This window comes from Ursus arctos, unplaced genomic scaffold, assembly GCF_023065955.2.
Source record: "Ursus arctos isolate Adak ecotype North America unplaced genomic scaffold, UrsArc2.0 scaffold_15, whole genome shotgun sequence".
Taxonomy (NCBI): Eukaryota; Metazoa; Chordata; class Mammalia; order Carnivora; family Ursidae; genus Ursus; species Ursus arctos.
In genome coordinates this window covers 8,179,565-8,206,671 of record NW_026622819.1, presented here as the reverse complement: position 1 = coordinate 8,206,671, position 27,107 = coordinate 8,179,565, and the positions used below count along the sequence as shown (strand labels likewise).

General features: G+C 50.3%; 1 protein-coding gene across 2 annotated transcripts; it reads right to left on the bottom strand.

The window, feature by feature from the left end:
• Positions 1-2,963: 2,963 nt before the first annotated feature.
• ROPN1L (rhophilin associated tail protein 1 like) lies at positions 2,964-20,348 on the bottom strand. Of its 2 annotated transcripts, XM_026506696.4 has the most exons (6): positions 20,268-20,348; positions 19,901-20,075; positions 16,211-16,334; positions 14,774-14,935; positions 7,640-7,815; positions 2,964-3,136 (listed from the first exon to the last, which is right to left on the bottom strand). In XM_026506696.4, exons 2-6 carry the CDS (start codon positions 20,029-20,031, stop codon positions 3,073-3,075), a joined length of 657 nt encoding a protein of 218 aa, XP_026362481.1. In that variant the 5' UTR covers positions 20,032-20,075; positions 20,268-20,348; the 3' UTR covers positions 2,964-3,072. The 2 variants fall into 2 exon arrangements, with proteins under 2 accessions (XP_026362481.1, XP_057168377.1); XM_057312394.1 differs by having other exon boundaries at positions 19,901-20,312.
• Between the last annotated feature and the right edge of the window lie 6,759 nt (positions 20,349-27,107).

Here is a 27,107-nt window from a genome sequence, read left to right as displayed (position 1 = left end):
TTTTACAAAGAAATAACCACAGGATGTGAAGAAGAAGAAAGGCGATTCAGCTATGGGACAGGAAGAGTCCAAGCAGCGAGGGAACAGGAACGTTCTCTTTCACGACATGAGGCCGCTGGCCGAATGCTAGGAATCTAGGTGGCGAGGAGCAAACGATCCAGTTTTGGGGTTCGGCGCACAGCGCGGTGGCTTAATGAGCTGCTAGAACAAGATGCCGGAGGCTCTCAGGCAAAAATGAGACAGAAGCGCCTCCCTTTACGCTTGGTTAGTTATAAAATCAGTTCATTGTCCACCTTCCGTCTGGGCACTTGGGAGCCCGCTGGCGGAAGTCACCACAGAGGGACGGTTTCTGCAGCTGGGGCTAAGCGGACGGTGACCCAGAGGAAGACCCCACACTGTGTTGTGGGAGGGACAGGAACAGAGCCCCAAGATCACAGTCCTTGCTGGGACTGCCGGCAGTAAGGGGACAGGACTGGGATGGACAACCACTTCCAACTCTGCTGACTCAGAGGCCACTCTAAAGAATATTCTGGAAACCCCGCTTGAATCTGGCCATTCAGATGTGCACTTAACCCCAGAAACAGAGCCTGCATTTTGGCCGTCCCCCTGAGGTGACAGGTGTGTTCAGGGGGCATCAGCTAGACAAAGGCCAGCTCATGCTCCTGTGCCTGTTTCTCTTTGTCTGAACGCTGGGGCATTCGTGGGGCCTCAGATCAGACCCAAACAATTTCGAGGGGATGGAAATGTTTTTGAGGGAGTGCTATTTCCAGTTCTATGACAAAGTCATTCTGAAGACCTACCTTAGGTGGGGTGCCTGGGTGACTCAGTTGGTTAGGCGTCCGACTCTCAGTTTCAACTCAGGTCATGATCTCAGGGTCGTGGGATCGAGCCCCGCATCCGGTTCTGTGCTGAACACAGAGTCTGCTTCAGTTCTCTCTCCCTCTCCCTCTGCCCCTACCCTGCTTGCGCGCACACACACACACACACACACACACACTCTCTCTCTCTCTCTCTCTCTAAAATAAATAAAATCTTAAAAAAAAAAAAAAAAGACTCACCTTTTGAGATGAAGGACAAACAGCAGAGCCCGCTCCCCAACAGGGGCCATTTCCTTACACCATGTTGTAGCAGGTGCCAGTGGCTCATTCGTGCACGCGCTCCGACGCACCACAGCCTCCCCTGCTGGCAGCATCCAGGGCCGGAGGGGCACATGTGTGACAGCCGGTGAACCTCTTTGCCTCCCAAGAGCTCACTCCTGGTGCGTACGTTCTGTGGGTTTGGACACATGCAGAACAATATGTATCCATCATTATAGTATCGCACAAAGGATTTCCACGGCCCTAAAAATCCTCTGTGCTTCACCTGTTCACCGCCCCAACCCCTGGCAGCCATCTTTTTACTGTCTCCATGGTTTGCCTTTTTCAGAATGTCACACAGTTGGACTCATCCACTTAGCCTCTCAGACTGGCTTCTCTCACCTAAAAATATGCATTTAACCTTCCTCCGTGTCTTCCCCAGGCTTGACAGCTCATTCCTTTTGGAGCTGGATAACACCCCACTGTCTGGACGCACCTGGGTTTACTTATCCTCTCACCTACTTCATTCGCTTTCGTGCCCTTAACACCTTATGCTTTTTTGATAGAGTGAAAAAGTATCCCGATTGACAGTTGTTAGTTCGGACGTCTGCGTTAGCACGTTTATTTACGATCATCGTCATTTATTGTCAGTCTCATAAAACTCCATCCAAATTTACCTTCTTGACCTAAGCCAGTGAGACTGGGCAGCAATTTGACGACGTTCTTTTGGTCAATGTCGGTGGCCTCCGGTGATGACAGGACGCAGGGGCTCTATGTCCCTCCCTTATAACCTCCCAACAAGAGCACTAAAATGAAAGCGTGTCTCACACCAAATTCTACCAAATGGAGAGACGCTTGTTAGCAAGCAGGCCCCAGAGTTGTCAGGAAGTGCTCTCAGTCCTGGGTCCCCTGGATGGACACGCTGCATGATAAGCTCTCTCCGGGGCTGACTCAGTGACATCTATGGCTGGCCTTCCGGCAGGGCCAGGTGCAGGGTCTTCTGGGAAAGAACCAGGACGAGGCAGGGTTTCTGCTCTCAGGTAGCAGTTACACAGGAGGGGGCTCTCTCCTCCCTGAAGCAAATTATTTCTCATAACTTTGGGTTTTCACAAGTCTTTGAACATGGATAACTTTTATTAACGGCCAATCTACCGAGAACCAACAAACCAAACCATTTTTAAGTTCTCCGAAAAATGATCTAAGGCATATTAATTGCCATTTCATTATGAAGACTTTATATAAAGAAAGCAAATAAAGGACTGTGGACCAAGCGCTGGTCTAAATTGTCTACTTTGGGGGTGCCTGTGTGGCTGAGTCGGTTAAGTGTCTGACTCTCGGCTTTGGCTCAGGTCCTGATCTCAAGATTGTGGAGTCAAGCCCCACATCAGGCTCTGCACTGTGTGTGGAGCCTGCTTGAGATTCTCTCTCCCTCTGCTCTTCCCCCTGCTCTCTCTCTCAAATAAACAAAATCATAAATAAATAATTGTCTACTTTGTTTCCTGGGGCCAGGATGCTCTTCCAGCTAGCAGATGTTCCCCAGGCCCACCCCTCCCAGAACAGATCCAGTTTCAGCAGAAGGCACTCTACCTGGGGTGGGGGGGTCTTAGGTGTGGTTGTCCGGGGAGCCAACTTCAGCATTCCTGCTGGTCAGCAGTTCCCGATGAGGACAAAGAAGAGCCAGTTTAACACGGCCCATCCTCCCTCCCTACCCTGTAGCATCCAAACAGATTGTTTTACTCAAAAAATTGTTTCCCTGCTATGACTCCTTTCCATGTAAGGGTCTTCCAGGAAACATGGTGAAGAGCAATCATTAAGTAGATCCCAAGACACACTGACCACTGAGCTTCCATTACAAGAAAAACTCACATAAAACACCTCTGTGTTTAAAGACAAGCTGTATTTGTTGCCAAGGTTTTACAAAGCATTATTTGACATTAAAAAGTGTTCTTCTCTGTATTAACGGCCTCTGTCTTCTGAGTTTTCTTCTCGAGGTTTTCTAAACTTTCCTCTTCAGAACGAAGAAATCTGAAAGTCCTATCATGCCATTCTTTCTAGATTCTCTAGATTGGAAACAGATAAAGGCACTGTATTAGTCATTTCTCACAGCACACAATGCAAGTTTTATGAAATGCAATTTAAAGGTTTTACCAAGAAAAACTGATGATTTCCGATCTCTAATCAGTAATTCTTAGCTCCGAAAATAAAGCATTCTGTTTTCTCATACAAAAATGGACATTTATTTCTAGGTGAAAAAATTAGGTCCAGTGAAACTCAAAGGACTGTCTTGAGTCTATGAAACTGGCATTGCCAACAGCATGTCTCTCGATTTTTCTTTTTTTTATCTATAAATACTTCTATTTCTTAAGAGATGGTGAGCATTAGTACATTTCTACTGCCAACATCCATGGATGTAAAAATACTGAACTTGAACAATATTCATTCTCTACGTCGGTGGGGGAAACGAGAACCATCTCGAGTGCTCACTATTTTCAAAGGAACATCAGTTAGTGGTCCTAAACCATATTCTACCATAAACAGCAACCATCTCTCACAGCCCTAGGGGAATCACAGGCGTTGAACAGTCTCCCGCTGGGGCTGCTTAGAGGTGAAGAACGGAATGCTGGAGAATGATGCCTGTCACTCGGACCCCTTGCTTTCCTGGGCATGAGGATTTCCCACCACGTTGGCCCCTATAGCTCTCCTTGGGCTTGCTGTCTTTGTTGTGCTAACAGCAAATGGAGGCCCAGCTGGAGTTTATTTCCCCAGTTAAGGAAGAGCCATTAACCAAGTGATAGAAGAGAAACACCAAGTGGGATTTTCTTTGGACTTTCCTTGTGAACTAATTCCTCACCCTGGGTACCAGCTAATGGTTGCAGAACAAATCTTGCCATGAACACACGATCCCAGATCCTTCTGGAAACAGGAAGGGGCCACTCCAACTTCCCAGGGGCTTCCCAAGCTAGGTCCTGGCAAAGCCACCTCCGGGTCAGCCCCCAGGGCATGCCGTCCGCCAGGGCCCCTGGTCGGCCTGCCCAACCCAGCCTGTCTCCCTGCCTGCACGCCCTCGGCTCATCAGTGCCTGTGCGACCACGAAGCCAGTGCAGGGCAGTGTCCAGCACCTTCCACTAGAGACACGTGGACGGGTCTGAAACACTCTTGGAAACGAGCAACGAGTGAATGAATGAATGAATGAGTGAGTGAGTGAGTGACTCATGGCATGAATAAATGAATTACTGGATAGGCAGAAATCACTCCCACTGCAAAAAGAGGCCGAGTCAGCCCATTTACAAAGGTGGGTGGGGAGCGGGTGGGGACAGGGGGACTCTGGCCCGGGCCAGCCGGCCACGTGCCCACCCACTGAGCTCCGTTGCCCCATCCCGAGTGTCTTCCAAGTGCTTTGCTGCTCCATGCACTTGCTCTCAACAGACTCAGGAACTCTGTGCCCTGCTCCAGACTGGGTTATGGGGTGCCCAGGGACATTCAGGCTTTTCCTGTGAGCCCTGAGGGGACTGTCCAAGGTCCGGGTGCACAAGGCACCAGGCTCTACACCCGAGCCCCGCACCCAGCAACTAAGTGTCCTTCTCCGTTATCTTCAGCCCCTCCCTCCAGGGGCCCATCCACCTCTCCCACTCCTCTCAGTCTGTAGGGCCATCTGGGGGAGCTGGAGCCTACACTGTGTCTGCTCCCCTGTCCCCACGACTCCTCTGAAATCACCGTTGCCAAGGTCATAATGTAAGGGACAGCTCTGCAGTTGGCCACACTGGGCAGTGCTTATCCATTCCCCCCCAACCCTCTGTCCCCGGGGCACTCCCCCTCCTCCTCTTGTTCACCCCTCCCCGCCTCAAAGCCTGGAGCTCCAGCTGCCCCACCGCCAGCCTGACGCCCTCCTCATCCTGCCACATCCTGCACCCCGGGGAGGGAGTGGACTCCAGCACAGGCCTGCGCTCACCCAGCCCGTGGGTCACCCCAAAGGCCTACCAACTCACGAGACCTGCCCCCCTACAGGTCACGTCCTGGGAGACAGCAGCACCCGCTTGGAGCCCACGCCCGCCTACCCTTTGGGGGCAGACCTGGAAGCCTGTGGCCCACCCCTCACATCCAGTTAGCCTCCCAAATCTGGGGCAGCCCTACAGCCTCACCCTTCTTTGTTGGGACCTTTGCAGCAGTCTCATGCCCCTCAGTGGGGGGGGGGGGGGGGGAGCTTCCAACCAGAACCCACCACCCGTTTCCTTCTGTAAGTTCCTCACTGTTTCTCTGTTGTCACCAGATGCAACCCAAACTCCCCAGGGGCTCCCGTGCCGCTCCATCTCCACCATTTGTGGGGAGCAGGCAGCCGAAGGGTCCTGTCCATCCACCAGGATGCTCTGAGCACTGCTAGGTGAGCAGACACCACCTCAGGGCCGGTGAACCAGCCCGCGTCGCGGCGCTCCATGCTCACCACATACAGTGACTTCGCAGGGGGACGGACAGGGGCGAGGGAAGCGGCTTCACAGGAAGGGCCCTTTCGGAGAGGCCTTTCTGAGCAGGGGACATCGGCAGCCGGGCGAAGGGGGTGGGGTGCTCCAGAAGCACAAGTGCAAGAGCCTGAAGTGTTTAGGGGGCAGGGAGCTCGGCCTGCTTGAACCCCACAGGCCCGTGTGGCTGGGGTGCAGTGAGCAGGGGACACGGTGAGTGCCAACCAGGGGAGCGAGACAGCAGGCGGGCAGGCATCAGACCCTGTGGGGCACAGAGGCCACGAAGGCGTGGGTGGGAAGCCTTTGGGAAGTGGCTCGATTTATCAATTGATCGTTTGGGAGGACAGCTGGCTGCCTGCAGAGGCTGGAGCCAGGGGCAGTGGGTGGCAGGGCCATAGGAATGCAGGAAAGACAGAGGAGGTGGGATGGATTTGGGGTGGGGGAGGAAAGGGACATCATCAAGGGTCACCCACGTCTCTGTCCTGACCTCTCTATCCTGACCTCGTGGGGAGCTGGTGATGCATTTTACAGAAGGGGGAGACTGAGGAAGGAACTGTATGGAAGGAATGTGATTTCTGCTGGGACATTTTCAGCCTGGCATGTGCACCAGACGTCCCAGTGGAAAGGTCAAGTGGGCAGTTTGATATCTGAGTCTGGAGCTGGGAAGCAAGGCCAGCTCTGTGACAGGCCTGGGGTTCCCGTGGGAGGGGCCCAGACAGAGGGGCAAGAGGGCTGAGATTCCCAGAGGTGGGGCAGAGGGAGGGAGGGAGAGACACCGGAGACCAATGGGAGTGTCTAGGAAAGCACGTGAAGGCTGTGGTGGCCTCAGCAGCCCCAGTGTCAGTGGCACAGGTTGGATCTGGAGTCAGAGAAGGAGTCTGGGAGGAGGGGACAGGACAGCATCTACATAGCCACCCCCTGTGCTGGACCTGAGATGTGGTGCTGACACAGGAAGAGCTTGCTTGTGTCCTGACCAGGCGGGATGGAGCCAGGAGGAAGCTGGTGGAGAGGAAGGGGACAGTCCCAGAGCAGGCACAGTGGGGGCACCGCTCAGCTGGGGTGGGGACCAGGACAGATGCAGGATGGTGGTGGGTCTGGTGGTGGCATGACGCCAGGCCCCTCCTGTTGCTCCCCACTGGTGGGCAGCTGGGGATGGGACTAAAGGTCTCAGGAAAGAAAGGGGTGACTCCCTGGAAATGGGGGTGGGGGGGCAGCCACAGGACAAAGGGCTGGTGAGCGTGGCTACAGAGGAGGGGAAGGTGAGCGCCCACACGGACTTCGGAGAGGGGAGGGTTGAATCCTCAAGAACGGTGTGTGTCGGGCGTGTCAGGGCACGAACAGTGTGTCCCCTGGAGGAAAAGGGCAAGTCAGCGGAGGGCACACCAAGGAGACGGAAGACTGGACGGGGGAGGGCAGGGATTCTGAAGGAGGGAGGACAGGACATGGTCTGGAAGGGATGAGGAGGTGAAGCCAAGGAGAGATGGCCACGGTGGCAGCAGGGAGTCCGGGGCCTGGGCCTGGCGTCCTGGGTGCGGACAACTTGGGAGGGCAGGAGGGGACCAGAGTCTGGCGGGGATGACAAGCCAAGTCTCCTGCCTCTGCTCCCCTGCTGTCCCATTCTCACGGCCCTCCACCCTGCGGGCTGGCGGGGTCCGTGAGTCCGGTGTCCGTCCGCTCCCAGGAAGAGCAGAAGGGGACATGGAGTGGACACCCGATAAACATTCGAGGAATAAAGGTGAAGTCACAGCCTCCGCCTTCGGGGTTTTGGGACGCGCCTTCTATCTTGCTCTTTCACATGCTGTGATTTTAAACCACTGGACACACTGGAATCAAGACCAACTCTGGACAAGCTTGTCTCAGAGACAGGACAAAGAGAACCAGCCTGCAGTCCAGCACAGCCCTGGATCACGTGAAGAAGAGCTACCTCTTGGAGTCAGCTTTCTTGAGCACCGCTTGGGGACATCTTGGGGACATATGGAGCGCGGTGTGCATGACTCTCCCTCCCAGCAGAGGCAGGATTACCCGAAGCAAAGGTGTCTGAGAGGAGGGACAGACGGGACCTTCTCTAGGGATCCGAGCCCTGGAATTGCGGGCAGGGCTCATACTTACACAGTGTCCTTTAAATTGGCCAGATAGGATTCCGTGTCCACCTCAGGGATGTCCGAGTCCATTTTGGACAAGTAACGGTAGACGTAGGAGAACGTCTCAAACGGGATACGCGCAGGCCCGCCCTCGGGGTCAGCGGTGAGGATCTCGCACAGGTGCTTCATCGAACTGTTCAAGGACTAGAAACACCACAAACCGGGTGGGGAAACAGTTACTACCTGCAACCACTAGGAGAGCGTAAGACACCAGCAGGGTCAACGCTTGAGTGTATTTTACAGAAATTCTCCAACAAGTATGCTCTCAATCTAAATTAGGAACTAGGGATTTACACTTGCCATAAACAATGAAATAAAAAGGAAAGATTGGATCAAGATGCCTTCGGCCTGGAAAGAACTCGAATCCACAGATTTCATTTTATATTAAAATGGGAAAGAGGAAGTGTCGGTCTCCTTGAAGATGGGCCCTACACCAGCCCAGAACCCTCCAGCCCCTTCAGCGCCGTGACATACCGGGGACGGAGTGGACAGTCACCAATCGGAGGTGCCACCTGTGGGGGGGGGGGGCTCTAGGACAGATGGCCTCGTGAGCCGTCCTGACGCCCATCTGCCATCAGGCTCCAAGCAGGCTCCACTCGGGGCTGGCCCTGCTCTGGGCCTCGTCTCGGTTCCAGAAAGTACCAGACCCTGCTCCCCTGCGCTCTGTGCACCTCGCTCATGGGCCCTCTCTCTGTCTGTGTCAGTCGCCCCCACCCCAGCCTGGCCGACACCTTGACTTTCAGCCTGAAAGCCATCCCACTCCGAGGCACGCACTCAAGTGCCCGCAGACTGTCGCCCCAAGCCAGGAGGGCACGAGGACTGTACCCGGGCCCTGGTGATGTCACACGAGCCTGCATGCCTGGACCTCATCGTGGGCTCCCGCTGCGAATCCAGGCCCTCTGCCCCGCAGAGAGCAGGCTGTCAACATTTAGAGGGCTGCACTTAGGAGAGCGAGGAAAACACAGGCGGGACTGGCACAAAGGAGAGCTTCCCGTCTGGGGAGAGTCACACACAGACCTGCTTGCCTGGGACCGTGACTGTGCGGGGAAACAAGCCTGACACCTTACAGACGCACAAACGGCCGGAGCCTCGTTTATATCTCGACGTGTCTGTGGTCCAGAGTCTGGGCGCTGCCTAGCTGGGTCATCCAAAGCTCCAGTCGCGGTGGTGGCCAGGGTTCGGGCCTCCTGCAGAGGCTCGGCTGGTGATGGCCCTGCTCCCACCCTCACCCACGACGTCACTGGCAGGTGTGCGACACACAGCAGGGCCCTTCCCCAGGAGCCCGGCCAGCTGCTCACAGTCATAGCGGAGAAGATCCCTCCTGCTTGGGGCACGGAGAGGGGAAAAGGACTAAAAGGAAGTCCAGGGGCCCAGGGAGGGTGGGTGGCTGGCCCGAGGGAAGCCCGCAGGACCGCCGCACCCCAGCGCTGTGAAGAGCCACTGGGCTGGCTTGCAGGGTGAGCTGCCCCGTCCAGGGGGTCTCCAGGCCTGGACAGGCGGGCACCAGGCCTAACGGGCCCGGGGCTCCCTATCGCCACAGCTGGGGCTCGGCGCACCTGGAAACCCACTTCCCACACTCCCTGGGACCGCTGGCCGTGGCCGTGGCAAGATGCCGGGGTGGATGGCGCAGCTCTGACATCGGTCTAACCCCCCGGGGGCAAAATGATGCTCGTCCGCAGAGCAGGTGCTTTCTCCGGGGACTCCGCCCACGCCCTCCCTCTCCGCGAGGTCCTTGAGAGGCCTTGGTGAAAACAGCGCTGCACGTTTTACGATCCATGCTCCTCGCTTGAAACTTTTCCAAGACGTGCAGTTGTGTCAACTTTTGCTTCTCCGTCCGTCACAAGCGGCAGAGTCACTGCGGGCCACGGTAGAGCCTCAGGAAGGAGGACGGCGCGGAGGCAGCTGGCGGGCAGCAAGCAGATGAGGTCTGCGGAAGTGCCAACACTTCCAGGCGGAGGTATTTAAGGAAAACATCCATCAGACAGCCCCTGGCGTCACCGCCTTCTGCGAAGGCACAATGACGTTACTGGGGCGACATTCCTGACGCTGAGATGGGCGGCAAGTTTTATATCCAAAAGGATTCTTAAAGCAACTGGCTTGGCTTTGCCCTGCAAGCCTGTTTCCCGGACCCAGATTGCTCAGCTCCCAAGTGCTGTTGGCTGGGATGCTGTGTGCTCGCCAGCCAGGAGGCCCTCCCGGGCAAGCGCCCCTCCTCCAGCCTCCTGCCCCGACTCCCCACTCCTGGATGCCAGCTGTCCTGGGAGGTGTGGCTGCCAAGCTGCACTTGGTCTTGGCCAAGCATCTCAGCCTGAGCGGCTGTGAGATCGAGGCGGAGATGTGAGAGGAAAACAGGCCTGCAGACTCCTACTGTTTCCTGAGCATCTCGGGGGTGCCGGCTCCGTGGGATCGCTGGTTCAGAATTTTAGCTGCTCTTGTGATGACACACAGAGCCGCCTCACCCCTCCCCCAGCGCCCTTTCAGCTTGCCAGGAAGTGACAATCTGCATGAGGTCCTGAGGGACCCCTTTGTCCAGAAGAAGAGGAGGGGTCCTCGCTCCCAGCTGTGGGCTGAGGGCGCGCAGGAGGGACGCTCAGCACGTCAAGCGGGGGTCCCACCCTCAAAGTCCACTTTTAAAAAGCCGGAGGTCCTTTGCACCTACTTCCTCACCCTCCTGGGTCTTTTCTCATCTAAAACGTGGTTCTGTTCATGGACTCATGGCAGGGGAGGGTGGGAGACGGGTATCCCCCAGCTGGCTGGGACGTGGTCCTCCCAGGAAGCCAGTTCGTCCCAGCTGATGCTGCCCGCGTCACCGTTCAGGGGAGGATGCAGGGCTCCCACGTGCGAGCACAGTGAGCAGTGGAGGCATGGGGGTGGAGTGCCCACCGCCTCTCCTCTCTTCTCCCTGGGGGGACACTCAGCAGTGGAGTGACTGGCGCTGGGGGCGGGGGTCCAAGGGCATCCCTCCCACAGCAGGGGGCAGCTACCGAACAAGTCTGTGGCTTGAAGCTTCCACCCATGGGAGGGGGGTGGCTGTATCTTTTCTGTGGCCGCAGGCTAAAAGGAATGAATGAATGCTCGTGGTCACCCCAGAACGGGCTTAGAGGCCTAGCTGGGGAAGCTGCGTGGAAAGCTGGAGGGGAGCGAGCGGGGACACTGCCTCCACCACTGGGCCCCCAGGGCACCTGCGATGGGGCGGAAAGACAGCTGTGCTTGGATGATGTTCTAAGAACGCCAAGGTGAGCGCTGTTAGGAGGCTGACATTGAGAGCTTTTCAGGGTAAGAATCATTTTCGGATATCAAATGATACTAAGGATCATACTTAGGAGTTGTTATTCTCTGAGACAGGAAATGGCAGGCTCTCATTCGGTGTCCCAACCTGTGCGCGACACACGCCTGGGGCTCCAGCGTCACTAGCAAGGCCCCCCCCCCCCCCCGCCGGTGCCAGGGGTCTGCGTTCAGATCCTGCTCAACCACTTTCAGTCCGAGTCAATGAGCCGCGGTGAGGTTCCCAGAACAGGCCCTAACCCAGAGGGGCGCTGGGCGGATTGAGAACACAGACAAAGGCTTCGAATGTTCCAGCCCACGGCAAGAACCCTAGATGTGACGCCCGTTCGTAAGCGATGTGTTTGGACGGAAGCTTGCGTTGCACACGTGCACCTTTGCCACTGCACACGGGGACACGTTCTTGTGATGAACAAAGTTCGGTGCTTCTCAGAGCCTCAGAGTCGGGCTGGTGATTTGTCATCATGGACTTTCTCGGTCAGTGCAGGTGGGGGGGTGGGTTGGGGGACTTCCTTCTCAGTTGTTTTTTTTTTAATAAAAAAAATCTTTGCGCTTAAAAAACAAAGCAGAGGATTTTGATCCATGGCTTTAATGCTTAGGATCGTTGCTAGGGGTGCAGAGATGTAAAGACAAAGGTCACAACATACAATGTTATCATTCTGCCAGGCAAGCGCCGCACAGCTTGGGAGAAGAGGCCAGGAGTCACACCCACCCCACATCCCACCTGCCCGGGGCAGCCCACACCGCCCCTTCGCCCCATTCCTAGCTCCCAACACCATAAGCAGAGCGGCGCTCTCGGTGCTCCCGGGCTCCCAGGACAGAACGGACTGCAGGCTCCAGGGGGTTGGGGCACCTGCCTGTTGTGTTCACTCCCTCCGAATCTTCATAACAGGACCCAGCCCAGAGCAGCGCACAACAAACACTTGTGGAGGGAGGGAGGGAGGGAAGAGAGAGAGAGAGGGAGGGAGGGAGAGAGGGAGGGAGGAAGGAAGGAAGGAAGGAAGGAAGGAAGGAAGGAAGGAAGGAAAGGAGGGAGGGATACAGAAGACTCTGAAACGTAATCAGAGGTTCTAGCCTTTGTAGAGACCTTAAGCTCAGTTCATCTTGACCAGTGACCGTGAAGAAACATTTAAGAGCACAGAGAATGCATCTGCCACCAGCCATGCAGAGGCCCAGGGGTGAAGGAAGCAGAAATAAGTCCACTGTGTTGACAGAGCAACCAGATTCCAACGTAACAGAAATCCTACGTGGAAAAGTGAATGGGCAGTGATCCGTTGTAAACGACTCATCCTGCATTTCGCTTCTCCGTTTCCTCTTTTTTGAAGGTTTTTTTAAAAAGCATAAAGATAGGGGCACCTGGGTGGCTTAGTCGGTTCAGCGTCCGACTCTTGATTTCGACTCAGGTCATGACCTCAGGGTCCTGGGTTGAGCCCCGCATTGGGCTCGGTGCTCAGTGGAAAGGGCTTGAGATTCTCTCTCTCCCCCTGCCCCTCTCCACCCCTCTAAACAACAACAACAACAACAACAACAACATAAAGATGAATGCTAAGATGCCAAACTACACCAAAATTGTCACCTCGTCACCTCCAAGTCACAGCTCTGTGCTGGTGTACCCCCAAGCTGCCCCGGCCAAAGTGGGCACACAGTGGCTTCCCCCATCCCGGCCCGGCCGCCCCAGGGCTGTTTGCACTAGGGGCAGGAGTGGGGGGCAGGCCAGGGCAGAGCCGACACCCCCACTCCTGACACCTCCCTGCTCACCCTTTCCCCAACTCTCCCCCAACACTGACACGGTCAGTGAACCAGAGGAGCCCTTCCCCAATGGCCTGGCCTCAGAGCCCACAGCAGACACGACTATCGAGGTGGCCCAGCTAGGGGACAGGCCAGGACCCCGCACTGACCAGCAAGGACGAGAAACAGTAGAGAAGGAAAGGAGAGGCACGTTTGCGGCTTTCTTGTCCTTTCCCCAGGGTTCAGTCCAGAAGGTGACCAAATGTCTCCACCTAGTGTCCCACACGACACACGGACAGGAAACCCTCTCTCTTGCTCTGACTTGCTTTTAAATCCAGCACTTACTTTTCATGATTGGGGAAGTAAACATTACAAAGACGGATCCCCAAAATATGAAATATTCTTTCTCACCACTGCTCCAAATCAAAATTTCACAGCTAAGTTTAAAGGCACAAACCACAAACATGAATTCTAATATCAGATATTCATGTTCTAATACTGAAATCTTGCTTTCAGAGTTCCAGCTGAACAAAGCAACGTGAAATTATGTTCAGTAGGTACATCTGTTTTTGTCCTTCCCACCCCAACACTCCACTCCCCTGGTTACACGTGAGCTCCACTTTGCTGCAGGACAGTCCCCGGCACAAACCAGCCCAGCGCAGCAGTCTTCTCTACGCTGACGGAAACACGGCCTTGCGGCACTTACATGACTCATTATGCAGCAACCAGCCAGCACCTGGCTTTCCAGGGGTTTCTGCGTTTCTCACTGCGGCCATTAATAGAACCAGTAAATGGTGGTCTAGGCACAGAGTGGATATTACACAGCAGAGGCAAAGAATGACAGACAGCAGTCTGTGATAAGGCAGACGGACAGGGATGGAAATCTAACCAGGGATGAGTGAAAGTTCCAGAAGATGACTAACCACAGACTCATCTTTTCATAAAGTTAAAACCCATGCAAATTAAATACCGTATTTCTTGGGGGTATGTATGTGGCCCACAGGAAGCAGGAGATTTGGGACCGGGTTGCTTCACGGGAGGCAGGGGGATGGGATGGAGGAAGACAGCGCAGGCAGTCACGTCTGTGTGTCCGTGATCATGTAGGGTTCCTGGAGGTTTCCTACACAACGTGACCTCTAAACGTTAACATCGGAGCTGAGTGTGCGCCATGAAGCGAGGACTGTGAATTATCTGCGGTCCAAAGATGGAAGGGAGGGGGTGAAACCACCGCCCAGCTCTGCAGTGAAGGGAGCCCCTTCTAAAGCCCATTCTTCACAAGTATAAAGCAGTAACGCTCCCTTCGCTGGACCCCTGTGTCGCACACAGAGACTCAAACACTGGAATTGGAGAGAGAGCTTCCAGATTCCCAAAGAAGTCCTGCCATATCCTCATGCCCCAGCCCTGCCCTTCCCGGCCCTCCTTGGGAACTGGAGGGCCATCTCTGTCTTCACTGCCAAGGGTCACACTTCGACATCATCAAAGTCGCACTATATCTGTTGGCTACTGATACATATTTTAACTCAAATATAAAATAGTTTTATGCCTCTTCCCATAGATGAGGAAAACATAGTATCTGTTTACCAAGTGATGTGTGGGTCAATAAAAAGTCACTGATGCATTCTCTTCTATCACCTAAATGCACTGTCACAGTATCTATACATTTTACCTACTGTTAACAATTCTAAAATTGAAGCATTCCTAAGTATTTAATTTCTGCAAATTAAAGTAACTGTGAGCCTATGGGGCACCTGGGTGGCTCAGTCCTTAAGCGTCTGCCTTCGGCTCAGGTCATGATCTCCCGGTCCTGGGATCGAGCCCCGCATCGGGCTCTCTGCTCAGCAGGGAGCCTGCTTCCCCCTCTCCCTCTGCTGCTTTCACACTCTCTCTCTCTCTCTCAAATAAATAAAATCTTAAAAAATAAAATAACTGTAAGCCTAAAAATACAGCAGGCATCTGAAAAAGAATTGTTTCTCTCCAACAAAGTAACTAAAGTCATAAAAGTGTTTTCTGCGGTTACTGAAACACCTACATTACTTCTACGCCAGGCCTGTGACCACAGAGAATTATTCATATGCTACTTGTAGGTACGTACCCCACCAAGCATGCTACATCCGAGCGCTAAAAATTTTATCCACTCGATTTTGTCCTCGCAGGGATCCAGCTGCAACAAAGCCCGGAAGTTCTCCATCGGCAGGCACAGATTTTTCCATTTCTGCTGTAGGTCCGCTAACTCCACATACTGCTTGTGGCTACACTGTAGAGAAAACACCGTATGAGAAAATGTGTACGTTTTTAAGTCTTTAAGTATTTTTTTTTTAAGTTTTAAAAACCTGTGAAATACTATAATGCTTATGAATAAACAGATCCCAAGGGCCGAACCACATCCCGGGCGATGTGCTCTGGGTCCGCAACACGGTTAGCCCTGGGAGAGCCGGGCGGGGAAGGTGTGCGGTGGGAGGGGCGCCAGGCAGGGAGGGGCGGGAAGCCGGTGTTGGCCTGTTTTACTTCTCAAAAGGAAAAAGGGCCTGTGACGCAAACACGGCATGATGTGACGACTGAGTCCAACGGTCATACGTGTACTGGCTACAGGAGTCTCTGTTGTCTGTGCGAAACACTTCACAACAAATGATAACTTCAATAAATAAAATACAAACATTTAAAATCCAGCCTGCTCAATGTGTTCACAGTTAAATGCAAGAAATCTTAAAATTGAAAATTGATTCACTCCTTCCATTATTTTAAGCAATCTGTGAAAACGGGTAACGGCGGCGATCTGCTAGCTGCATGCTATGTGAAAAGCTCTGAGCAATTTGAGCATGTTTTTTCCCAAGCTACCCCTTCCAATGGTGATTCGTTTTCCCTTAAGATAGAGAAAACCATGGAATAATCCTACCTGCAGAAGTCAATGTATCACAGGAGCACGGTACATCAAAATGTATAAGGGGGACAAACCACTTCAAAGATCACGGTTATACCACTGATGTCACTTTTAGCAACACAACCCGGTTGTTAGGAATGCCAGGCCTGGCTGGGTGGTACCGTCCCTATCAACTCGGTTCTCTAAAAGCAAGGTGGTGGGGCGGGTGAGGACGGGCCCCGGGCTCTTGGGCGAGGCTGTGCCAGGCTCTCTGGACCACAGCGCTCACCAGACGCCAAAGGACGGTCTGTCATTCAGATGAAGGTGGCAACACATTATTTCTTTGGCATGTATGCAATTTTATGAACATATTTCAAGAAGAGACTTGCAGCCCCCATTTTTGGAGCTGAATTTCCAGACCTCTAGTCCAGCAGCATCTAGTGTTTTAATTTGGTATTTAAAAGCAATTATATTTCACTTGCCTATAAATTCTAATCACAAATAGCTATTTTGGGTTCTTCAGACTAGAGAAAGGACACTGAGTACAACAGATTCCGCCTCTGAAGAAATCTGGCAGGCCCAGCAAAGGTGAGCCAGCGTGCGTGTCACGCGACAATGCAGCGGCCACGCTTTAGCTCATGACGTGGACGGAGAACAGAGACCCCCTCCTACCTGCTTGTGCAAAACTTTCAGGAGTCCTTGAGTCAGGCCTGTGTCAATTTTCTGAGTGGCCACGGGCATCTCGATTCTGTCTTTGACAGGAAGTGGATCTCCTCTGGACAAAGCTGAAAAATACCTAACAGCAACAGACATCATTGAAGGCTCATCGGAACCCAGAAAGCACTGGAATTCATGTGGGTTCTTAACTGAGCCGTGAGCATGACCATGCCTGGGACACGTCCAGGGACACCAGAGTCCGAGGGCCGGGCTGCAGTCCTGGCTCCTCCACTCAGCTCTCCAACTTAACCCTCTCTGCGTGCCTCAGTTTCTCTGCAAAGCCGATAATGGCAGTCCCTGTCGTAGGGCTCCTAGGAGCAGTGAGTTCAAGCTACAGCAGGCTGGACATGCTGCTCGGCCACCAGGCCATCGAGGGTCTCCTGAAACATGTGCTATTCTTATCAATCACACGCTAGGAGGGGTCCTGGAATGCTGCCAAAAGAGGCAGGAGATTTGGGATGGCAATGACTCAGGGGCAATGTCATGGTCCAGTCATTCTACTTTGACAGTTCGTGTTTGGTCTTCCCTTTGCTTGGCCTTGCTGATTTCCAAGGGGGTTGACTTCAACCATCTCTGTGCAACCCCACAGCATCCCGGATCAGCAAAGTCACCTCTCTGCTCTGCTGGGGACCAACACCTCCACTCCACGACTGTCAGATGCCACCCTTCCCCCACCCTTCGCTTTTCCTGCCTGGTATTTTTTTTTTTTTTATTAATTTGCTTTAGTATTTTTTTTCCCCCTTAATTGTTCCTTTCTGGGATGCAGATAGTGGTGCTGATGCTGGGGGCTAGAGGGGAATGGAAACAGTTTAGGGTAACAAGTCAGGAGGGGGCACACACCGGCTTCTGGCTCGTGTGTGCTGAAGCCACATCATTTGCGACTCTAATGACTAACACAACAAAAAGAAACAATATACTCAGGAAAACGAATAGGAAATCATCCCTCAGAGCCACAGGCCATGATGTAGAAGATACGAATAATTAGAAACATCTCTGATTATGTACCAAAGACAGCTGTTGATAAATAGATATTTGATAGGCTGAAAGAAATGATAAACCTTCATCCCCTTTTCTCTCTCCATCCACATTTTGTTGACTTAACAGTTTGAGGGAAAGTCAAAACAAGGGCGGCAGTGTGGGAGACAAAGGTGAACAGGAAGATCTAAGGTGACAGGGGCAGGGAGGGGGCATGGGGACTTAGTTTTGCCATATTGCTCCTAATTAGGGTTTTCACCTATTCCAGGAACTTTATTACTCCTCCTCACCGATCAAACCACAGCACCTAAAGCACTGGTTCCCAACAATTCTCCCACCCTCTCCCCAGGAAGGCACTGGCAATTTCTGGAGACATTTTTGGTTGTTACCAGAGGGAGTGACTGGTGCTACTGGCCTCTAGTGGGTACAGGTCAGGATGCTGCTAAGGGTCCTACTATGCTCAGACACCCCCACACCCCACCTTCCCCCCACACATGCCCCCCCCAAGCAATTATCTTGTCCAAAGTGTCAACAGTGCCAAGGCTGAGAAAGCCTGCATTAGGGGTGAGCCCCCTGGTGCCAATGCCCTGGAGGGCACTGGACCAGTGCTGTTCCTCTTCCTGGGATGCCCTTGCCTTGTCTCAAAGACCAATTCACCCTCTTCTTTTTTTTTTTTTAAGATTTTATTTATTTATTTGACAGAGACAGAGACAGCCAGTGAGAGAGGGAACACAAGCAGGGGGAGTGGGAGAGGAAGAAGCAGGCTCATAGCAGAGGAGCCTGATGTGGGGCTCGATCCCATAATGCCGGGATCACGCCCTGAGCTGAAGGCAGCCGCTTAACCGCTGTGCCACCCAGGCGCCCCACAATTCACCCTCTTCTGAGCAACATCCCTCCCTAACAGATTCTCCTTTGTGACAGCTGGGACACATCTGAGCCCAGTTCACACACACTGGTTAGTGAATAATGCTTGCTTTTTCTCCTAAACTCCAAAATAGAGTTGAAAATTGAGAGAAATTAGGTGCATGGAACATCTAGAAAGTTCTCAATTAAGCCTTTTAAATTAAAGTGAAGCTTAAGTTAAAATAACTTAACGTCCCAAGAAAAAAAAGTGATTCAATCTTGGAATGTTCTGTTGACTACAAATAAACTCGTATGTCCCATCTTTTACTGATGTTTGAATGATGGTTAAAACCAGAGGCTGTAATTTTTTTGGCAAGAACCTTGAGAGAATCTCTCAGAAGCAACTGACAGAAGTGCTGTTACAAGATGAAGCACTGGATTAATAAGCAGCCTTATGTGGTGGGTTCAGTAAGGGCCCCAGAGTTATCCAGGTCCTAATCCTGGAAACTGTGGATCTTATTTTGCATGGTGACAGGGACTTTGTAGATGGGAGAGAGGATTCTGGGATGGGAAAATTACCCGGAATTCTCTTGATGGGTCCTAAATGCAATCACAAGTGCCCTTGGAAGAGGAAGGCAGAGAGAGAAACTTGAAGGTGCCACACTACTGGCCTTAAAGATGGAGGAAGGGGCCATGAGCCAAAGAATACAAGGAATGCAGCTCTGAAAGCTGGAAAAGGCAAACAAAGGATTGGATTCTCCCTAGAGCCTCTGGAGAGAAGGCCTGACAACATGACTTTAGCTAGGTGAAGCAGTTCCTGGACTTTTGGCCTCCAGAACTGTAAGAGAATGCATGCCTGCTGTTGTAACCCAGCCAATTCTGTGGTGGTTCTAGCTGCCACGGGAAACTAACCCACCTTGCTTATACAGTTTAGAGAAGGTCAGTGAAATCTGACATGCTAGTTACTAAAACATTTAATTTTTAAAATTTTATTTATTTGTCAGAGAGAGAGAGTGCGCAAGCATGGGAAGCAGCAGGCAGAAGGAGAGGGAGAAGCAGGCTCCCTGCCGAGCAGGGAGCCTGGGATGTGGGGCTCGATCCCAGGACCCTGGGATCATGACCTGAGCTGAAGGCAGAAGCTTCACCAAATGAGCCACCCAGGTATCCCAAAACATTTAATTGTATACTGGTTCTTGTGATCATAAAATTGAGTTTCTAAGTCTGTCAAAAGGGGCAAAGACCTTTTCTTTCAAAACCAAATGGGTTTATTTTAATGGCTCTAAGGTCTGTTAACTTTGTAACCTTTAAATTACAAATGTCTGTTCCTGAAAATAGGATGTTTGTTGCAAGAAACAGTGAAGGCTCATTTGCCTTCTGTGAACTAAGCTGGGCAAAGTTTAACCCTATTAGCAGCCTTGGGATAATTACCCCAATATGACCTTGGTCGCTTTGGTTCTAATGAACTCAACCAGGTACCGAACCCTGTGAGGATTCTCTAGGATGAGGAACTTAGCCTTACAAGATTCCTTCTTATAAAAATCATTTGACAAATAAAATAAAGGGACTGTAGTAGTTTGATTTTATAACAATGCAGAAACCTTTTACCCAATACATTGCTTCGTAAGTGTTAGTCTGAGTAAGTACCACTCTCCGTAAAGGAGTTGTCATTACTTTGTGAGAAAGTGAGCATTTTCGCAGTCATCCATGGGAAGGTCAATCAACCATAATGCTTCCTAGACCCCACCAAAGCGTCGGAGCAGTGCTGCAGGGGGGACGGCAGGAGGCGCGAGCCGGCTGGCGGACCGGCCGGCCATCCGTGGCGCTTACCCCGCGGACCACTGCAACACGTCGGCGGGCTGGGTGCGGATCGCAGCCTTGGTGAACTGCTTCAGGATGTCCGGCAGTTCCGGGGGAATGTGGATCTGCTGCGCGCAGAACATGGTGTCAGGAAGCGGCATCGCTCCCTGCGGACCGGGACCAGGCTGGGAGGAATCAAGGTGCTCTGCGTGGAGGGGGAGGACGGGCCCGTAAGCCTCGGGGCGCGGGCGCACCTCAAGGGCCGGGCCGCCCTGCCTCCCCCGGATTTGGAGCCTGGAGGGGGGACTGGGGTCTGTGGCGGGGCCGGGCTCCCGGGCTTGGGGGCTGGCCAAGAGGCCGGCTTCGCGAGGTCCGGGCGGCCGGCCGGGACTCTCACCCGGTCCTCCTCGGGCTCCACGGAAAGCGAGGGCCAACTGCCCCTTCTAGCGACAGCCGGGAAGCGCCAGCGGCAGCAATTGTTGCACAGAGGTATCCAGGCAACCGGGACGCCTGAGGGCCCCGCCCCTTAGCTCCGCGCAGGCGCACACGCCTCGGGCCGAGGCCAGGCCGGCGCGGGCCTGGGAGGCAAAGCGCTTGCGCAGTGTGGCTCTGGCTCCTTCTGCCACTAACTGGTAGTTAAGGGCTTCAAGAGCTGAACGTTTCACTTACAAAAGGACCTTTTGATCGATTTCCCACTGTCAAATGTGAAGGGCGAGTTCACAAAGGACTCCCCCGATTCCCCTTACTCTGGCTACGTGAAGCTTAAGTACGAGATGACTCAGTTGTCCTCGGTGGGAAGCCGTTAAAATCATGGGGGCTGGTCGGTGCAGGTAGCACAATCCCCCCCCCTCGCCCCCCCGCCGCCAAGAAGGAACTTGGCCCTCCTTCCTCCACGGCCTCGTTCATCCTGCACTAGCCCCTGTCTATGCAGCAAACCGTCCCAGTCTCCAGACCTTCACACGTGTTCTCATTGTCCACTCGTTCTTCGATTTAAGAGCCACTCAAGAGTTCAGATAGTGGGAGATTTTCAGCTCAAGGAAGATTGTTTAACTTGTTTTCCTAAGTAAGATGGAATGGTTGAGCCTGATTGGGTCTAGAAGGACATAAGTCCCGTCTTCTACAATAGCTTTGGGACGAAGGGTAGAACTGCTTTGTTTGGGTAAATCCTGACCAGGGCAGCATACAAGGTGTGAATCATAGCCGTGGCTACCCTCAAACCCACTCTGAACGAATAACGCTCTGAAGCCCGCCTTCCCCTGCTCACCTCTAGCCAGGAAGATGGAGAACTACAATGAGCTATTGCCAGGAGGAGTCAATGACAAGCCCTTCCTCCTGCCCTAGAGGCATCACCCCTATGACTCCAAATTAACAGCACTTCCAAATTAACAGCACTAGCAAAAACTGAAAACAGTCACTATTTAATGTTGATACAATATGAGAAAACAAGGAATCTCATACAGTAATGAGAGAAGAGTATTAGTACATTTGTGGGGCCATGTGGCACTATATTTTGATGACTTAGCAATAGACAGATTTATCCTACAGAAATACTAGCCTGAGTATATAATGTGCACAAAAATGTTTACCAAAGCACATAATAAAATGGGTAAACTAATTGTCTTTCATAAAACTTAACTCGTAATCTTATCCACACAACAGAATACAATTCAGCCAGAATTTTAAAATGAGGTAGTTACTTAAGTATTGACATAAAAAAGATGTTCAAGAAATATAAAGCGAAAAAAAGCATCCCATAGAGCAGAGTCCGTGAAAACAGGAGTGTGTGAATATGTTTACCCATAGCACATTCTGGAAGCAAACACTAAACTCCTGACAGTGGTTACCTCTGGAGAATGGCACATGGCTTTCAGGTTTTATCTTAACCATATACACATTATTTTGATTCTGATTCATCCATTTATTTACGCAAGAGTATTGAATGCTAAATATGTCCCAAGAACTGTTGTGAAATATACTAGTTATTCCCATATAGTTTTAAAAAAAATGTTCTGAAGCTTACATTCAAGTAGGGGAAAACATACAAATATAAATAAGACAGGAACCCCATATGCTATGTTAATACATATGAGAGATAAAACAGCAGAAGAGTCAGGAATGCTCCAGTAGCTGCAATTTTAGTTAAGCCTAAGAACGACACTTCAGTAAAAAATGAAGAGCTTGGGGAGAGCCTAGATGAAGAACATTAAGGCACAGCAAGCAGCAAGTACAAAGGTCCTGAGGTCTGACCTGTTCTGGAAGCAAGGAGGCTGCCTGGAGCACAGTGAGCCTTAAGGCTATTGTGAACTTGGGACTCGAGTGTTATGATTAGTTAGCTCTCTGAGTAAAGGACTAATGTGAGCTTAGATCTGAACATGATCACTCTAGATCCCATGCTGAAAATAAATGGAAGAAAGACAAGAGCATGGGCAGAGGCCAGGAGCGCAGGAGAAACTGCAGTGACCCAGGCAGGAGGAAGATGATGGTGCTTTGCACATGGATGGGAGCAGTAGAGGTGGTGCAAACGTAGCCAGAATCTGTTTCATTTTTGAAGACTTGCTGTCCAATTGTATGTGAAGTGTGGGAGAAAAGCAAGTGTCAAAGGTATTACCAACATTTTTTATTTAGCAAACTTGAATCCATCCAATTGTTTACCAATTGAAAGGGAGACATTTGAGAAAACAGATTTGGGGTAAGGGCATCATGAGTTGTGTTTTGGACCTGCTAGGTTTGAGATGTCTGGAAGAGTCCACATGAACAGGTATCTGGAGTAAATAAATATGTGAGTGATCAGCATATAGATGGCCTTTAACACTGTGAGAGTGAGTGAGATCACCAAGTCAATGGGTGTAGGCAGAACCGAGGTCCCAGCTAAGAAGGAACCGGATCATTTAGTGGTGGCCATTCATAACCTTTACAGGGGCAATTCCAGCAGAAAAGTGGAGCAAACACCTGACTGTACCAGCACTGGAAAAGGAGAGGAAAAATTGGAAAGAGTACAGATAACTGTTTGAAAGGCTTTGCTGGAAAGGAACGTGAAATGGAGCAGCTGAAGGAGTTAGTGGGGTCGAGATTTTTCTTGTGGAAGAAATGACATAACTTCTGAATGATGGGAATGCCCCAACACCACTTATGAGGGAGAGGGAGAACTGCAGAGCAGTGCCTCGAGCAGGTGAGTACTGTGATCTAGTGAGCCTGTGCAGGGTGGGGGGATGCAGGGATGGCACATGGGCCTTGGGGGCAGTGTGCACACAGGGCACTCACACTGGAGGGATGTGCATGGCCTGCACAGTCTGGTGAGCACATGGGTGCAGGTGCAGGTATGAGGGTAAATGTAACAGTGTGAACTTGTGAAGACTTGTTCTGATTGCTTCTGTCTTCTTGGTGAAATAGAAATGAAAAGTCATCAGCCAAAAGTGAGAAGGGGGTACTGTGAAGAAAGATAAGGTATGAAATGATCCCTTAAAGAACATGTATGAACACTGGTATTACTTTCTGAAACCGAGATGTATTAACATGCAAAGAACCGTACAAATTTAAAATGTACAATTTAAGTTTTAACATTCGTATGCATGTCAAACCAGAAGCACATTGAGATAATGAACACATCATCCCATTTCTTTATACCCCCTTGAAATTCCTCCAAGCCCCTTCCCACCAATCTGTAGGTCTGCTTTCACTTAGCATTGAGACTTGTCCATGCTGTGTATATCAATTGGTGTTTTTTTTTTTTAAGATTTTATTTATTCATTCGACAGAGAGAGAGAGACAGCCAGTGAGAGAGGGAACACAAGCAGGGGGAGTGGGAGAGGAAGAAGCAGGCTCCCAGCGGAGGAGCCCGACATGGGGCTTGATCCCAGAACGCCAGGATCACGTCCTGAGTCGAAGGCAGACGCTTAACGACTGAGTCACCCAGGCGCCCCTGGTGTTCTTTTTTATTGCTCTCATTGCATGGATGATCATTTATCTATTTACCTGCTAATGGGCATGTGGACTGTTTCCAAACTTGAGCTATTACAAATAGCGCTACTAGGAACGTTCACGTATGAGTCATCACATGGACTTACTTTTTGCTTGGTCAGTAACTAGGAGTGCTAAGTACTTATTGTAATGTTTTCACAACTACCCAACTATTTCCCAAAGTAGTTATACCACTTCACTTTCCCTCCAGGAGAGCATGAGAGTTCCAGTTCCTCATACCCTCACCAACACATGGTATATGGTATTTTTAATTTCAGTCATTCTAACAGATCTGTGGTGGTAACTCGTGGTTTTAATTTGTTTTCCTAATGGCTAATTATGTTAACAGCTAGCTTCTCATGTGCCTATTTGCCATCTGTATATCCTCTTTAGTGAAGTTTAAATATTTTGCCCATTTTTAAAATGGGCAAATGGATCCTCTCAAACTACTGAGTGTTGAGACTTCTTTTTCTATTCTGAGTGCATGTCTATTATCAGAAATGTTTGGCAAATAATTCCTGCCATTCCAAGGCTTGTTTGTTGTCCTCTAAACCACATATATCAAAGAGCAGACATTTTCAATTTTGGTCATGTCCAGTTTATCAAGTTTTTCTTCTATGGACTGTGCTTTTGGGTTGTTATCTAATCTAAATCTTTGCCTTACCCAAGGCTGAACATTTTCCCCTTTTTCTTCTAGAAGTTATATAGTTTGTGGTTTCATGTTTAGGAATATAACCCATTTGAGTTAATTTTTGCATATGTTGAGATATGGATCAATTTTTATTTTTGCATCTGAAGGTCGAATTATTCCATTGTTCAACTTTCACACCCTTGTCAAAAATCAACTGTCCATATACAGTGGGTCTATTTCTGGACTCTCTGTTCTGCTCCATGGGTTCAGTGGATCTGTATAACCAGAAGAGATTGCTACAACTGAGCAAAGAACAAAGGAGTTACTGAAGGGGGTTCCCGGCATAAAGCTTCTTGGCCTAAGAGTTACTGAACAAACACGGAGAAGCAGAAAGACACCGTACTGTTACATATGTAAAAAGAGAAATTTTAAGATGATGATTAAACCGTATAAACCAGTGTAAAGGGGACCTCCTCTCCCCAGGTTTCTGGCTGTCGCTGAGTGAAGTACACCGCAGGAGGCTGGAGAGGGGCCTGGGGCGTGGCGGAGGACAGTAGAGTGCCCAGGGGACCCTGCTCTGTATTCCTCGGGGCATTCTAGTCATACCTGGACTAGAACCTTCTGCTCATTTTTCTGGCCTTTTCCACTCTAAAGGGCTCCTTGAAGGCAGACACCGTACCTCGACTCAACTATAGTGCTCAGCACAGTGTGGGAAAGAAAACAGACACCAAAACCAAACCACTGTGGGAGGAGGAGGGGAGAGTGTTACCTCCTCAGATCCTTAATCCACTCGTGCTATCAGTGTTCTTTGCAACAAGAGTGGCTGTACACCATGGGGTGTGAGGGGGAATTACTGGCCACGTTCTGAGATCCACCATGCAATTTCCTTTGCTGCGAAACTTCAACTTCACAGATTACAGATGCCCTATGGTTCAAACAGCATTTCGCCTACCACCACTGCATTGAAAATAAAAATGCACTTGATTAAAAAGATATCATTCAGTTTTGAACCTAGAAACAAAAGAATCTGTTCATAAGGGGGACTTAGGAAGAAAAAAAGCTTCATGCAATTCTTTCTTTTTTCTCTGAGATTTACCGTCAACTACATAAAATGGACTTGGCTGGTTTTACTCCATTCCAAGTATCCGCTTAGAGAGAAAACCTTTGGCACGTGGATCTTGTAGATGGTGTGGAAGTGGGCAGCATCTTGCCTGCAGCGCGGGAAGAGGGCCTTCCACTACTCCCAGTGATGATGGTCTCTTAGTACAGTGAGGGGACAAAGGGGAAGGGATATGTTCTCTGCAACTATACTTTAAAACTTAGAATAGAGGAACTATAATCACATGTAACTTAGTTCTTTTTCTTATGTAACTATTAAAAAAATACCTAAATCATCTACCTATGCTGATTACTAATGCACATTTCTGTAATTCTGAAGCAATCTTGCAACAAAGCAAAAACAAACCAAAAAAACTAGGCTACAACTAACATTCACTTTATTCAATTTTGTTCTCTTGACTTAGAAGGCAACAACCAACCACATAAAAAAAGGGAGCATTTTAGAATATATACACATAAAATTGGTCTGGGTATTTAAGGTGTTTGCTTTAATAGAAAATTGATGTCCCAAATAACTAAGTGTTCTATTTACCCTCTAAGACAGTCATTCTTCCTAGGCCTTACAGCCATTACATTTCCATTTACAATACTACTTTACTCTCATGACAGAACTAGGCACTCATATAAAACAGATGGGAATGAAAAAAGATATACACTGTCCTAACTCTGTTGTATTCGTGCCAAGCATATTGCTGGAGATTTGAATGAAACCCTTACTCAAAATGGCTGCTTTTAAAAAATGACATAGGGCAGTAGGAGGGTGAGAAGGAAACGTGCCCAAGGGGGAAATTAATAAGGAGATACAGACAGCCCAACTGAAGGAGTTAGAGAATCTCCACACATGAGGTTTTAATAATACTTCGGTGGCAAGATATTTTACTTTTGTCTCTTCCCAATGGGAACTGAGCAGGCAACATTCTAAAGGAGTCTTTTAAACATAATCATTTAATTTTACAATGTGTAAAACTGGTCACAGTAAGACGAGAGCTTAAAATACTCAATCCTGAAAGTGAGAATAAGTAGCTAACTTGTGAAGTTGAAAAAATGCCAGTGTTCTTAGACTGGCGCTACATTCTCATGCGTGTGTGTGGGGGGGGGGTTGTAAACACAATACAATGGAGAAATGTCCACTGCTGCTTTGTTTTCAAAGTCATGAATTCAACCTAAATTCAAGAGTTACACTTTAATAATAGAATTTGCCAATACAGAAATGACATCTCTAAGACCAAATCATTTAAGAAAAAGTTATTCTCTATTACTTTGAATAAGGGAAAGAAAAAACACAAGACAAGAATCCACAGTAATAACAGCTATATTAGATGTTGAAATAAAAATTACTTTTTGTTTACATCTGGAATTGAGATGTCCAATTTCCACTGTTTCTCCAGCAAACTAACAGGAAAAAAATCACCTAAAAACACGGAACTTTTTTAAGGCTAGCTATACATAAATTTCACATTGGCATTTTCTTCAGTTTTCACCTCAACTATTAGTATTTAATAGTTTAAAAATCAAAACATAATTTGCTAA

Bases quoted from the DNA above. Each gene is read 5' to 3' on its own strand.
- ROPN1L (XM_026506696.4), bottom strand. From the start codon at position 20,031: ATGCCGCTTCCTGACACCATGTTCTGCGCGCAGCAGATCCACATTCCC. The intron at 14,936-16,210 runs GTAGGAGGGGGT...TTTTCTCTACAG, and splicing joins TGAAAGTTTTGCACAAGCAG to TGTAGCCACAAGCAGTATGT. The intron at 7,816-14,773 runs GTACGTACCTAC...TGGTGTTTCTAG, and splicing joins GATGTAGCATGCTTGGTGGG to TCCTTGAACAGTTCGATGAA.